The 14,779-nt window shown below is 58.9% G+C and overlaps 1 protein-coding gene across 2 annotated transcripts in view; it reads left to right on the forward strand.

Moving 5' to 3' along the window:
* Positions 1-163: 163 nt before the first annotated feature.
* The window catches only part of SELENOI (selenoprotein I), a 32,312-nt gene continuing 17,696 nt past the window's right edge, over positions 164-14,779 (forward strand). For both annotated transcript variants that reach the window (XM_068183118.1, XM_068183119.1), the window contains exon 1: positions 164-306. In XM_068183118.1, coding sequence (XP_068039219.1) covers positions 259-306 — 48 coding nt within the window. In that variant the 5' untranslated portion in view covers positions 164-258. The remainder of the gene's footprint in view (positions 307-14,779) is intronic.

Genomic DNA, 14,779 nt, shown 5'->3' on the forward strand with positions numbered 1-14,779 from the left:
GATCTTTTCCCCCCCGCTTTTTTGGGGGGGATCTTTTCCCCCCGCTTTTTTCTGCTCCCCTCCTGCGTGGGGCCCTCCCGGCCGCCAGGCGGCGCCGTCGCGGCGGGGCGGGCTGCGGTGACGTCACGGCCACGCCGGGTGGGCCGATGCGGCGCCGGGAACGGCACCGGGAGCAGCGGGAACGGCACCGGGAACGGCACCGGGAACGGCGACGGTAGCACTGCGAACGGCGGCAGCGGCAACACCGGCAGCGCCACCATGGAGTACGTGAGCCCCGAGCAGCTCGCCGGCTTCAGCAAGTACAAGGTAGCGGCGCTGGCGGGGGCCGGGCTCGGGGCCTGGCGCCGTGAGGGGGGCGCTGAGGGGCGGCCCGGGCTGGGGGAGGTCGGGGTGCACGGAGCAGGGGAGGCTCCAGCGGGGGGTCTTGAGGGGCTGTAGAGAGACCCGAGGTGTGGGGAGGGGATGTGGAGGCAGTCCCGGGGTTTGGGGCGGAGGGAGAGGCCGCGCTGAAAGGCGCGATTTAAAGGGGGTGCGGGGGAGCTGTAGGGAGCGTTGCGAGGGGCTGCAGTGGGACCGGGGGTTGTTGGGGAGGGGGATTTCTGGGGTGTGCGGGGCTTCGGGGGGCTGCAGTGAGGCCCGAAAGCCGGGTTGGGAAGGGGTGGGAGGTGCAGGGAGCCGCGGGGTTTGGTGGCTTTGCAGTGACACACGGGGGCTTGGGGACAGGGGCTTGGTGCTGCAGTGAGGCCTGGGATGGTGGCAGGGGGCTGCAGGGGAGCCTGGCGTTTGGGGACGGGGCGTTGCAGGGAAACCTGGCTTTTGGGGCGAGGCTCCAGTGAGACGTTGGGGTTTCAGGGTATGGAGAGCTCTGCAGTGGAGCCCCAGTCTTGGGGAGGCTGCAGGGAAACGCAGGATTTGGGGGGGACGGCTGCAGTGAAGCCTGAGGTTTGTGGGTTGGGGGGCTGCAGGGAGACCCGGGGTTGTGTGGCAGAGGAATTGCAGTGGGTGAGAGCCGGGATGTGGGGGGCTGTGGGTGCAGCGAGGACCAGTAAAGGTGGGACAGTGTGTGTGACATGGGACCTCCCCCTTGCTGGAACGGTCAGGGCGTGACCGGGAGCTTCTCCTCCTCCTGGGCTGGGGTCCAGGGAGGGCAGTGGTGACCTGTCCCCACACCCAGCGAGCTCTGGGGCTGTCCCCCCACCATGAAGGGACCGCAGAAGGGGCTGTGGGTTTCCCGGGAGCACGGCCAGCCCAGGAACTGCCCCCATGGAGCTCAGGATTGCCGTGCTCCTGCCCCGTGGCTGCTCCGTGCAGTCACACCCGTGGAACCCACGTTGTTCCCATCTCCTCGTGCCAAGCTGTGTCTTGTTCAAAGTGCTGGGAACCTTGAAGGAAGTGCTGGGGGTACCAACAGGCTCTGCCGTGGCATTTAAATCCCTGGGGCCTGATTTTGGACCAAAGCAGGCGACATCCTTGACACGAGTGAACACTGGATCCTGTGTTTATGTGGAGAGGAGGGTGCTTTCCATATTTGTTTCTTCTCCCACGCCAGCCGTGAAGTAGGAAGGCTTCACCTCACCTTCTTTGCTTTGCTCTGGTTGTGGGACCCATCATGTGGGCCCACGTTCCAGTCATCCTTCCAGGGTGGCTCGTGCGGTGTCACTTAAGAGAGTGGGACAACCAGGACAAGTCTGAGGCCTTCTGGGAGCACAGCTCCTCCTGGAGCCATCCCAGGGGGCCGGGGTGGCCAGGGCTTGCTCACACTCCTCCTGCACCCTGCTGAGGCGGAGAGAAATGGACTTGGGGGGGTGACTTGGAATGATGTGGCAGGGTGCACGAGATTCCCTGTGGAAGGCTGGCTCTGTGGGGATTCATCGGGAAAACGTCTGCGTGTTTCGAAAGGCAGGGAATGGCCGCGGGTTTGTGTGGGTGCTGGTAAAAGGTAACCAAAACACTCAGCTGGGAGCCAGGCCTCCCAGAGGGACTGGTTTGGCTCCTGCAAAGACAGCTCTTTTGCTCCAAGAGGAAGACTGTTGGATGCTGAGCCTGCTTCCTGTCCTGCTGGAGGGATTGGTGGGGCTGCTGGTGGGACTCCCTCTCAGCACCTGTGCAGGGACAAGGGGGTCTCCAACACCCTTCTGGATCGATCGTGTGGCAGGGACCAGAACTGCTGCCAGCTTGTTTCCTGAAGACACCTCTGACAGAAATGCTGCTGCAGTTGAATCTGGGAGCAGAACCCTGAAAGGCGCCCAGGGTGAGGAGGAATGTCCCACACAGCACAAAAAGCGTCAGCCACTCCCTGTCCCCAGTTAGGCCCTGGTGGGGTGCTCCCTGGCCTTGCTCTGGGGACACAGGGCTGGAAGTGGAAGCAGGGCTCTCATGGAGCTGTGTGCTGAGGACAGGAGGAGCTTTGCCCCAGAGCCTGTGGCTTTACTGAGTCTAGAGATTTTGACAGGAGTGGGTGGGTTCACTTAGTGCTCCAAGAGCACCTTCTGTGCCCCTCTCATGTCTCTGCCCTGCTGCCTTCCTTGCTTCCTGTGTGCCTTGTTTCCTTGGGGAGCTTTCTTCCTGGCTATTTAAGCCTTGGGAAAATGGCTGATCCAGCACAAATCTCGGTACTGGGTCACGTATTCCAGCCTTGATTTAGGCACTGAGGCTTGGCGTGCTCTGCCCTTTGCGGCTTCCAAAGCTGGGTTACCTTGTCACACTCACAAATGGGGCTGGAAGGGACCTTAAACCCGTTCAGTGCCACCCCCTGCCACAGGCAGGGACACCTTCCACTATCCCAGGTTGCTCCAAGTCCAATCCAACCTGGTCTGAAACACTTCCAGGGACCCAGGGGCAGCCACAGTTTCTCTGGGCAACCTGTGCCAGGGCCTCGCTGTGCCTCAGCCTTTGAGCTGTGCCTGGCAGAAGCTCTCTGGCCACACTCCATTGATTTGGAGAAGAGCCAGTGGGTTTGGGGGGATGTGGAGGAAGCAACGTGGCTCCAACAGGGAAGGAGCCTGTCCTTGGAGAGGAGCTGGTGTCCCTGGAGCTGACAGAGCAGGAGCAGAGGAGCTTTGTGCAGGATGATCCACAGCCTTCCTCAGCCCTGGCTGGGCCGCTGCTGCCGTGGAGTCAGGAGTCCCGATGGTTTCAGTTTGCAGTGGGTATGTGCCTGCTGGCTGGGGGCGAGGCAGGAGCGTGCTCCTGCTGTCCCAGGCTGGCAGGGGCGGAGAGGGAACACTCCTCTGGCTGCTCTTGAAGGGACACTGAGCAGCTTCTGAGCCCGAGGAAGCCGTGCAGCACAAGGTGCAGTGCTGGCAGAGACGGTGTCATGGTTTAATGGTGCTGGAGAAGATTTGCTGGGGGTGATGGTGCCAGCAGCTGGACACGAGCCCAGGTGTGCCCAGGTGGGCAAGAGGCCACTGGCCCCTGGGCTGTGCCAGCTCTGGGGTGGCAGCAGGGCCAGGGCAGTGCCCATCCCCTGGGCTGGCACTGCTGGGGCATCTCCAGTGCTGGGGGCAGCTCTGGGCCCCTCCTGCCAGGAGAGACCTGGAGGGGCTGGAGCGTGTCCAGGGAAGGGAATGGAGCCCCAGGAGGGGCTGGGGGAGCTGGGAAGGGAATGGAGCCCCAGGAGGGGCTGAGGGAGCTGGGAAGGGAATGGAGCCCCAGGAGGGGCTGGGGGAGCTGGGAAGGGAATGGAGCCCCAGGAGGGGCTGGGGGAGCTGGGAAGGGAATGGAGCCCCAGGAGGGGCTGGGGGAGCTGGGAAGGGAATGGAGCCCCAGGAGGGGCTGGGGGAGCTGGGAAGGGAACGGAGCCCCAGGAGGGGCTGGGGGAGCTGGGAAGGGAACGGAGCCCCAGGAGGGGCTGGGGGAGCTGGGAAGGGAACGGAGCCCCAGGAGGGGCTGGGGGAGCTGGGAAGGGAACGGAGCCCCAGGAGGGGCTGAGGGAGCTGGGAAGGGAACGGAGCCCCAGGAGGGGCTGAGGGAGCTGGGAAGGGAACGGAGCCCCAGGAGGGGCTGGGGGAGCTGGGAAGGGAACGGAGCCCCAGGAGGGGCTGGGGGAGCTGGGAAGGGAACGGAGCCCCAGGAGGGGCTGGGGGAGCTGGGAAGGGAACGGAGCCCCAGGAGGGGCTGAGGGAGCTGGGAAGGGAACGGAGCCCCAGGAGGGGCTGAGGGAGCTGGGAAGGGAACGGAGCCCCAGGAGGGGCTGGGGGAGCTGGGAAGGGAACGGAGCCCCAGGAGGGGCTGAGGGAGCTGGGAAGGGAACGGAGCCCCAGGAGGGGCTGAGGGAGCTGGGAAGGGAACGGAGCCCCAGGAGGGGCTGAGGGAGCTGGGAAGGGAACGGAGCCCCAGGAGGGGCTGGGGGAGCTGGGAAGGGAACGGAGCCCCAGGAGGGGCTGAGGGAGCTGGGAAGGGAACGGAGCCCCAGGAGGGGCTGAGGGAGCTGGGAAGGGAACGGAGCCCCAGGAGGGGCTGGGGGAGCTGGGAAGGGAACGGAGCCCCAGGAGGGGCTGGGGGAGCTGGGAAGGGAACGGAGCCCCAGGAGGGGCTGAGGGAGCTGGGAAGGGAATGGAGCCCCAGGAGGGGCTGAGGGAGCTGGGAAGGGAATGGAGCCCCAGGAGGGGCTGAGGGAGCTGGGAAGGGAATGGAGCCCCAGGAGGGGCTGAGGGAGCTGGGAAGGGAATGGAGCCCCAGGAGGGGCTGAGGGAGCTGGGAAGGGAATGGAGCCCCAGGAGGGGCTGAGGGAGCTGGGAAGGGGCTCAGCCTGGAGAAAAGGAGGCTCAGGGGGACCTTGTGGCTCTGCACAACTCCTGACAGGAGGGGACAGCCAGGGGGGGTCGGGCTCTGCTGCCAGGGAACAGGGACAGGACAAGGGGAAATGGCCTCAGGCTGGGCAGGGCAGGCTCAGAGTGGACAGCAGCAGGAATTTCTCCCTGGAAAGGGTGCTCAGGCCTTGGCAGGGGCTGCCCAGAGACATGGTGGAGTCTCATCCCTGGACATGTCCAAGGAAGGCCTGGATGTGGCACTGAGTGCCCTGCGCTGGTGGCAAGGTGAGGATCAGTCACAGGCTGGACTCAAGGGTCTGGGAGGTCTTTTCCAACCTCAGTGATCCTGGCATTCTGTGCCTGTAACACTCCTGCAGCAGGGAATTCTGTGGGAATATCCCTCTGGAGACAGGCTCAGCTAAACGGGGACAGGAGGGAGCAAATCCTTGCTCTGTAGGCGACGTGTCCCAGCCCTGCCTGGCAGCTGCTGAGGCTTCCCTGAGGCCGGACTAATGCCAGCTGTGTCTGTCTGCTGCAGCACCTGTGACTTGTCAGCCGGCCCAGGTGACAGCTGGTCCTGACAGGCTGGAGGTCACAATATCCAAACTCCAGTGCTTGTTTTGAGGCCGTGGAGCAGGATTTGTGTGTCCACCTCCCAAGGGAAAAGCAGTCCAGGCTCCCTGCTCTGGTTGGGTGTTGAACGCCCTCTGCCAAACCCCAGCGCTCTGTTACTGTCAGGTGTGGGGTGTCCCCTGCCAAGAGAGCTGCAGCCAGGCACTTCTATTTCTGAGTGGAAACTTGCAGTTGGATGCCAGAGGTCAAGTTCTTAACAGCTGTCTGCTGATGGCCTTGTGGCCAGCTTCTGAGCAACCTCCTTCTGTAAATGTATGGGAGAGGGGGGAAAAGGGCCCTCAGGAGTGTCACAGGGGTGTCTGTTCTGCTTTGCTTCCTCTGCTGGAGAGGGACTTTGGACATGGGTCTGGAGGGACTGGACACAGGGAATGGCTTCCCACTGCCAGAGGGCGGGGCTGGATGGGATACTGGGAATTAGGAATTGTTCCCTGTGAGGATGGGTGGGCCCTGGCACAGCTGTGGCTGCCCCTGGATCCCTGGCAGTGCCCAAGGCCAGGTTGGACATTGGGGATTGGAGCACCTGGGACAGTGGCAGGTGTCCCTGCCATGGCAGGGGTGGCCCTGGGTGGGCTCTGAGGTCTCTTCCCAACCAAACCATTCTGGGATTTGATGATTCTGAGTGAGGACACAGCTCTGCAGCTTCACGTGTCCTTGGCAGTTGCAGCCAGCTCTGATGGTTTGTCCCCATCTTTCCGTATTCCAGTCACGTGCCCTGCCTTCTCTGTAGCCTTTTCTCTCCCAGCCTGGTCTGAGCTGCTTGTGATTCCGTGTGGCCCAGCTCTACCCCAAGGGATCCTGTCCTCTGCCGGTGTCTCTGGTGTGATGGAGCCACTGGTGACGACTCCTGGGGCCGTGATCCCTGTGTGGCTCTTTGATCCAGGTCCCGTAGGAGCAGGGAAGGTGCTGGGGTGACAAGTGTTGTGCAGGAGGCTCTGGCTGCACGTGGGTGTCTGCTCCCCTGGTTTCCTCCCCGGGTGAGAGCTGGGTGGAAGCACAAGTACAAGGATTTGTCATGATTCCACGTGGGCCTCGGGCATTCCTGGGATCTTATCCTCAGGGATCTTGGTCTGGGGCAAATGCCAGTGAAGGAGGAGGCGGGGAATGCCACTCCTTACCTGAGGCACAGGAGAAGTGGAGAGGGAAGGTGATGACACGTGTCATTTTTGAGTCCAAAGGTGGACCACGCTGGTGGTTCGCCCCAGAAGCTTCTGGAAACCAGCGTGCGTTCAGCAAGAGGAAACTCAAATGAAGCTTGGGAAGGACCTTTCATAGCAAAGCTGCTGCTCCAAAAACCCTCAAACCCTTCCATTCTGTGTCCTTGTGTCTGAGCAGGAGCTGGTGGTGGCCTTAAGGGACCTAAAGGTGCCCTTTGAAATGCTGTTTATTAGAGCTGACACTCTAAGGAGGGAAAAGTGTGGATACTACATTCATTTGGATGGTGGGAATCCCGGGTGGGGGAGCAGCAAATGGGCCTCTGATCCATGTGATTGGCAGGCCCCATCTGTAGAAAATCCTTCCCACGTTTGATTATTCAAGTTCTTAAAGGGTTTTCTTACAGGAAAACAACTCTATTCCTCATTTCCAGTGTTAGATGGAAAGGATGTTCAGAGGAGAGCTCGGAGACCTGGGGCACTGAATGCACCCAAGGGTCAGGCTTCAGGGATTGCAATTTATTGTGGAAAGCATTTTCCTTCTGGATGCTCTCTTCCCTTTCCTGCACCCATCTTCCAGGTGGGAACCCAGCTGCTGGTCCCATCTGTGCCCTGAAGAAGAGGGGTGCTCTGCCCCTCATCCAGAAATCCCATTCCTCCAGACTTGGAGTGCCACGGGGAGCCGGGGCTGCAGATGCTGTGCTGTGGGAAGCAGATGGCTGGAAGCTGTTCCTGGCAGGATTTTCCAGGCTGCTCTGCAAACGGGAGCCCTGAAGAGATCTCTGCAGGGTGTTCAGAAACACCGATGGCAGCTCAGACCAATGGAACAACAGCACTGGGAGCAAGAGAAGCAGGAAGGGAAGCAGGAAGGGAAGCGTTTTGCTGCTGGGCTGTGGCTGTGAGGCTCAAGGCCACAGTGATTAATTGCCACCCCCCAGCCTGCCAGCTCGGCTTCTCCTTAGCAGGAGGGGTGAGAAGGAGGGGAAGCCTTTGAGCCCAGCTCTGGAATCACTTAACTCCTTCCCCAAGGGCTCTTTTAATTGCTCTGAGACAGCCGGGGTGTGTGCCTGCCTTTAAACACATGCAGCTTCCCGAGGTGCTGCCTGGCACCTGCTGAGCACCTCCTAGACTCTGTAATTTCCAAGTCAGAGGTGGTTTTTCTTCTTCCTTCTCATTTTCTGTGATTAAATTCAGGGGTTTGAACCACTGCCCAGCTTGGTGTGTCCCTTGCAGCTCTCGTGGTTGGAGGAGACAGCGGCAGTGCTTATGGATTAACTGGGAGCGACTCAGCTCACGAGCCTTGGCCGAGCTTTTCCCCTGTGCTAAGCGATGAGATGAGGGGAAGGGATTTATGCTGCTTTCTAGAGACACTACTGACGTGCTGGAGGGTTTTGATGAGTGATGAGCTGGTGCCACTCCCAGGACTTGCTCTGGCTGTGTTTACATCTCTTCAATCAGAGCAGCCCTGCAACTGCTGCTGAGCTGCTGCTGGTTTCTGAGCAGTGGCCTTTGCTCTACAGGGTGTCAAAGGTATTGAAGCATGTTTTGGTGGGGGATTCCCAAACTCGCTTGTTTTAGCCACAGAGCGGTGGTGATGAAGCTCTTTGTGGTCAGGACCTACTGCACCTGCAGTCCCCAGTGGGGTCCTGCAGGGTTTCCAGGAGGAACTTCAAACCTTTGTGGGTTTTCGTGTGAGGCAATGACTGGCCCAGGCACAGGCAGCTTGTGGCTGTATTGGCTGCCACACCTCCCCTGGACACTTCCAGGGATGGAACAGCCACAGCTGCTCTGGGCATCCTGTGCCAGGGCCTCACCACCCTCCCAGGGAATATTCCTTCCCAATCTCCCATCCAGCCCTGCCCTCTGGCACTGGGAGCCATTCCCCTGGGGTCCTGTCCCTCCAGGCCTTGTCCCCAGTCCCTCTGCAGCTCTCCTGGAGCCCCTTCAGGCCCTGCCAGGGGCTCTGAGCTCTCCCTGGATCCTTCTCCTCTCCAGGTGAGCAGCCCCAGCTCTCCCAGCCTGGCTCCAGCCCTGGAGCAGCTCTGGTGCCTCCTCTGGGCTCTCTCCAGCAGCTCCAGGTCCTTGTGCTGTTGGAATCTCCAGGGCTGGGGCAGCTCTGCAGGTGGGCTCTCACCTGGGCACAGGGGCTGAATGCCCCCTCCCCTGCTGCCCACACTGGGGGATCAGCCCAGGACTGGGGGCTTCCATGTGCCAGCACACACAGCGAGCTGCTGTCCATCTTCCTGGATTCCTGGTCCTGTCCCACTACAGGAACCCTCTGGGCTCTTCCCTTGAGGTGCAGGTGAAGGCCGCAACTCCTGCTGCACACATCCTGAAGCAGGAGGTTGCTGTTCCCAGCTGGTGGCTGGGGACATCTGCTAAAAGCAGGTGCCTTTCTCATGGATGTGAGCACAGGGCAGCAGCAGGAAGCTGCATTGCCAATCCCAGCTGTCAGTGTGGGCACAGAGGTGCCACGATGAGCAGCCACAGGCCTGTGGAGAGGAAGGAGCATTTGAAGTGGTGACAAGTGCTAAGCCTTGCTGACAAGTGCTGGTGCCTTTGGCTGTGTGGCTTTTCCAGCACTCTCTCCTCGGCAGGCAAAGCAGAGCTGGGTCCCAGCTCGTGCCTTGAGTGTTGCAAGGTGTGCAGAGCCATCACTTAAACAGAGCGTGGGCTGCTTGTCAGCCCATCTTGGGGTTCTTTAATTGCACTGAAAGATTGCTGCAATGTTTACTGGTGTCTGTTGAGTCTTGGCTACAGGGAATTCCATCAGCAAAGTTACTCATTGCTGATGAACAGCAAGTCTTTGGCTTTCCAGAGGGTTTGGAAGAGCACTGGGAGGGCATTGTGGAAATTCAAGTTTCACTTCCCGTGGCTGGCTCCAAAAGTGGCCATGTTACAAGGGGTTGTGTCAGTGAGCCGACTCTCTCTGCTTCACATCTTGCACAAAACTGAATGTCTAGTGTGGGTTTTTTCCTGTTAATTGTGAATTTCTTCTTTGTGGAGAGGCAGGATGAGAGAGAGGCAGAAATGTGCTTTGGAAAAAAGGTTAAAACCTTTGAAAAACATTAAAACATGGGGGGTAGCATTGCCCCTTCTTGCCTGCAGTGCCTTGCTTTACCTGGAATCATCTCCTGATGTGTCTGGGCTTATGGCTTCCTTGAATAGAAAAGTTCAAGTTGATTTCTTTTTCTAGGGATTGTAAGAAATTCTCTTTTCTTCCACTGACTTGTGCATTGTCACAGAATTCCAGACTGGTTTGGATGGGAAGTAACTTAAAGATCACTTAATTCCAACCTCCCTGCTAGGGGCAGGGACACCTTCCACTGTGCCAGGGTGCTCCAAGCCTGGCCTTGGGCACTGCCAGGGATCCAGGGGCAGCCACAGCTTCTCTGGGCAGCCTGTGCCAGGGCCTCCTCACCCTCAAAGGGAATAATTCCTTCCCTCCTTGAGCTTAAGGCCATTCCCTCTGTCCTGGTCTCGTGCTTGGTGGGTTGGGATCAAATCCAGTTCTCCAGAGGGGCTGAGGTCTTGCCAATGTTTGATCCCCCTGAAGGCTCATAGCCTCTGTGAGGAGCATCCCAGCCTGGAGGTGCCAGAGCAGCTCGCTGACCCCGCAGGAAGCAGGTTTTGGGATATGCCCTTGGGGAGAGCACAGGGGTGTGGAAGTCTGGGGGTGGTGAGAGACTGCTGCCTTCTCTGCTGTCACTGCCTTGCTCTCCTGGTCCCTCCTGCTCTCCTTGGGCACACAGAGCTGGTCTGATCCCCCTCTCAGGTTTGTCCCCTCTATTTTTTGAAGCCCAAACCAGCTCTGGCAACATAGGAAATTCTGGCTGTCCCTGCGTTACTGTAACAAGTTTCCTGTTCCTGCATTTTAGACTCTTACCTTTTCTCCTCCCTCCCCTGAATCACCTCTCTGATCCCTCCATTGCCACTCCAGAGGTTCATTGCCACTCCAGAGGTTCACTGCAATCCTCCAGAGGACTGCTGATCCTCTCCTACCTGCATCCCTGAAGGCTCATCATCCCTGAGCTCACCATCTGTGCAGCCCTGTTCAGCTGATCACCTCTCACTGCAGCAGAAGCAGTGCTGACCCATATTCACGGATATTTGATGCTCCCAAACTGAGAGAGCTCCTGGATGCAGCTGGAATTGGCAGGCTGCTTGCAAAGCCTGCCATCAACATCAAGTGTTGATGTATCCGTGGGGAAATGACTTCTCCTGCGCCAACACAACAGTGGGATGGGGTCAGGACTTGGCCAGCTCCGTCCCTCCCCAGGGTGATTCCAGTGCCAGGACAGAGCCACAGCCTGCTGAGTGTCCCACCTTGGGCTGCTGTGCTGGAGGGAGGGACTGCACTGAATTCTACCCTGGCAGGGTGGGCAGGCCCTGGCACAGGGTGCCCAGAGCAGCTGTGGCTGCCCCTGGATCCCTGGAAATGTCCAAGGCCAGGCTGGCCAGGGCTTGGAGCACCCTGGGACAGGGGAAGGTGTCTCTGCCGTGGCAGGGGGTGGCACTGGATGAGCTTTAAGGTCCATTCAATCCAAAGCAATCTGAGATTCTGTGAATCTCCCAGCTGGTGTCTGAGAAGCAAGGCTGTGAATACCAGAGTGTGTTGGCAGGGCAGGAATGTGGTTTTCCCAAGGAATTAGCACGTGCTGTGGGACTTGGGGAGCAGGAGGGAGGCTTCTGCTGAGTGTGGCAGTTCCTTATTGTGGAATGGGGCTCTGGCCTTGCTGGGACCCTGCAGGTGTTCACTCCTGGGCTCCTGCCAACAAGAGAGGCCTGGAGGAGCTGGAGCGTGTCCAGGGAAGGGAACGGAGCTGGGAAGGGAATGGAGCCCCAGGAGGGGCTGGGGGAGCTGGGAAGGGAATGGAGCCCCAGGAGGGGCTGGGGGAGCTGGGAAGGGGCTCAGCCTGGAGAAAAGGAGGCTCAGGGGGGACCTTGTGGCTCTGCACAACTCCTGACAGGAGGGGACAGCCAGGGGGGTCGGGCTCTGCTGCCAGGGAACAGGGACAGGACAAGGGGAAATGGCCTCAGGCTGGGCCAGGGCAGGCTCAGGGTGGATATTGGGAACAATTCCCACCTGGAAAGGGCTGTCCATCCCTAGCACAGCTGCCCAGGGCAGGAGTGAAGTCTCCATCCCTGGAGGGATTTAAAAGCCCTGTGGATGTGGCACCAGGGGACATGGGACAGTGGTGGCCTTGGTGGTGCCAGAGGATGGTTGGACTCGATGTTCAGAGAGGACTTTTCCAGCCTCAGTGATTCTGTGACTTAATGCTGTGTTTTGGAGCATCCTTCATTGCTGGATGTCTGAACCCTGCACAGTGAAACCCAGGCAGGAGGAGGGACACGCTGAAGCTGCTGAGCTGGGACACACAGCCAGGACATCCACATCCTTCCTGCAGCTTCCCGGTGGGAGCCAAACCCACGGGCTCGTGGTGGGTGCAGCTCTCCACTGCCTGCACGCTCCCTTCTGGTGCCAGCTGAGAAGTGACCTTGGGAAAGGCAAACAGGGCTCGAGTTAATCAGTACCATTACAGGGCAAGGTGACTCCTCACACGCTGGCCAAGGGTGGGCATAGGGCAAACGTGCCTTGTTTTGCCTGGCATGGTTCTGCTCACTTCCATTTGCTGGGATTGGTTGAGTTTTCAGCCTCCTGCCTTATCTTGAGCCTGAGGGGAGAAGGTTCTTAGCCTTGTGCCCTCTTTGTATTTAAGGAGATTTGTGGGGAGCAGCCTCGTGGACTTGCTGGAGCTGCTCTGCTGAGTGCCCTGATCCCACCTGGAGCACCTGGGAACAAGATGGGATGTGCAAATCCATCCTTGTTTGCTGTCCTCAGCACAGGTGCCACCAGTGCTGTGCTGCCCCAGCCCTCCTGGGTGTCACACCCCAACACCGCTGGGCCCAGACAGTGCTGATGGTGTGAATCCCACCAGGCACATGGTGGGATTCTTGGCACGTCCTCTGCAGGGCCAGGAGCTGGACTTGCTGACCCATGTGGGTCCCTCCCAACTCAGGGTACTCCAGGATTCTGTGGCAGCGCTTGGTCTGCTGCTGGCTCCGGGTAACCAGATGACTTCAAAGCAGAATTGTTTATTCCGGGACAGGAAGACCATTAGTAGAATCTGGGCTATAAATCTGTATTTTTTTTCCTCTTTGGACACACAGTTGGATCTCCCAGAGGTGTCCTGGTTGCAGGATTAATGTTGGGTTGAAGCCATACAAGCCATTTGTGTCTGTAAATCCCGTAACGACGCCAGCCAGCTCGTCTGCGATGGCACCACAGCCACCGGGCCTGTCCCCAACTCTTGGGGTGCCTGTGGCTCCCTGGAGCCATCCTGGCATGGACAGGAGGCTCCTGCGTGCTGCCAGTGATTGTGGCTGCTGGTTTTGCTCTTTCCCTGAGGAGTTCTGACCCCAGTCCCGAGGGAGCTGTCTGGGCTGGTTGGCTCCTCCCTGCAGCCTTGAGGAGAAGCCGTGTCTGTGAACATGGAGCTGTTTTAGAGACAGAGCCCTTTACAAATGCCTGCTTTGGGAAGGAGACTCTGGGGTGTATGAAATTCCTTCTGGGCACTTCTCCTTTTCCTTTAACCTTCTTTCCCTGAAAAAGGGGCAGAAATCCAGAGTCCAGGCTGGTGGGAATCAGTGGTTATGATAGAAGAAGGACTTACAGAGTGATGTGAGACCAGTGTGTGGAGATCCAAAATGCAGAAGGTGACCAGATTTCCAGTGAGGATGAGGTGAGGGAATGATGGAACCAGTACCAGGCTCAAACACTGCTGGGTTTGGGGGCTTCATATGTGAAGAGGTGGAAGGGACAACTTCAGTAATGTTTGTAAGGAAGACCTTAGGAAAAAGGAAAAAGCAGCTGGAGGAGGCTGGGCAAGGCCAACATGCTCTTGGGATCTGTCCCTGAAGATGCCTGGCAGCTCATTGGTATTCTGGGAGCAGCTGTCCCGGGCAGGCAGCCGTGTCCTGGCTGTCCAGAGTGCTGTCCCCAAGGGTGGCAGCCAGCCTGGCACCAGAGCCAGCCCTGGTTCTGTCCCTGTGCCACGGGGTGTCCCCAGAGTGGGCACAGCACGGCTGGCCTTGCTCAGCACACAGAGAAGTGTCCTGGCTGGAGCCTGACAGGAGCTGGGGGGCATAGAAAGGATCTAAAGCTGTGGGAGAGCATCCAGAGGGGCACAGACCCGATGGGGAAGGGTCTGGAGGGGCCACGCAGGGAGTGGCTGAGGGCACTTGGCTTGTTCAGCTGGAGAAGAGCCTGAGGGGAGAGCTGGAGCTGTGTCAGGGAGGTTTAGGCTGGATATTGGGAAAGGTTCTTCCCCCAGAAGGTGCTGGGCACTGCAGGGCCCCGAGGCTGCCAGAGCTCCAGGAGGGTTTGGACAGCACTGCCAGGGATGCCCAGGGTGGGACTGTTGGGAGTCTGTGCAGGGACAGCAGTTGGACTCCATGATCCCTGTGGGTCCCTTCCAACCCAGGATATTCCATGATTCCATGGTTGCATCAGCAAACCTCTGCAGAGCAGCTGCCCTTTCTCCAAGAACAGGCTCTTCCCAGCTCTTTGAGTTCTGCAAACAAGGTGGGAACATGTGTGGCCATGGGGAAAAGCTGTTTATTGAATATTATCCCCAGTCCTTGCAGGGAGAGAGGAAAATTTCCCAAGCCATGGCCTGGTGAAACTTCCCTGAGGTACCTTCCAAGCATGGGCACGGAGGCTCTGGAGCTCTTCCCCTGCCTTGCTCCAAGCCTTGCATCTGTTTTCTTGTTCCAGGCTGTTTTGGGGATAATGAGATTAAATCAGTCTCTCCTCCTCCCCTAACTGGTGCTTCAAATCCTATTATCTTGTAAAGCACTTGGAATTCTGCCCCCCAAAATTGCATTAAGCTGAGATGGAAATTCTTTGTGGCTTAGAGTCGACTCCAATGGCTTCGGGGTTTGTTGCTTCTTGCTCTGCTGCTCCTGTGGGGACACAACCTCTGGGGCTGAATCCCAGGGAGATGGAGTGACCCTGCACAGGGAGGGCAGGGAAGGGCTGGGAGGGGGTACAGAAATCCTTGCCAAGGATGGGATTCACCCAGGTGGGAGCAAATGCTGTAAGACGGGAACCCCGTGAGACCTGGTGCTCCTTCTTGGTCCTGGTGCCTGTTTTGGGGGGTGTTGCTTTGCCCTTTCCCACCACTTCTCTGCTTCCAGGGAAAAGTGGGGAATGTAGACAAGGAGAGGAACAGGCTGGAGCAA

The sequence above is a fragment of the Anomalospiza imberbis genome, chromosome 3 (genome assembly GCF_031753505.1).
Source record: "Anomalospiza imberbis isolate Cuckoo-Finch-1a 21T00152 chromosome 3, ASM3175350v1, whole genome shotgun sequence".
NCBI lineage: Eukaryota > Metazoa > Chordata > Aves > Passeriformes > Viduidae > Anomalospiza > Anomalospiza imberbis.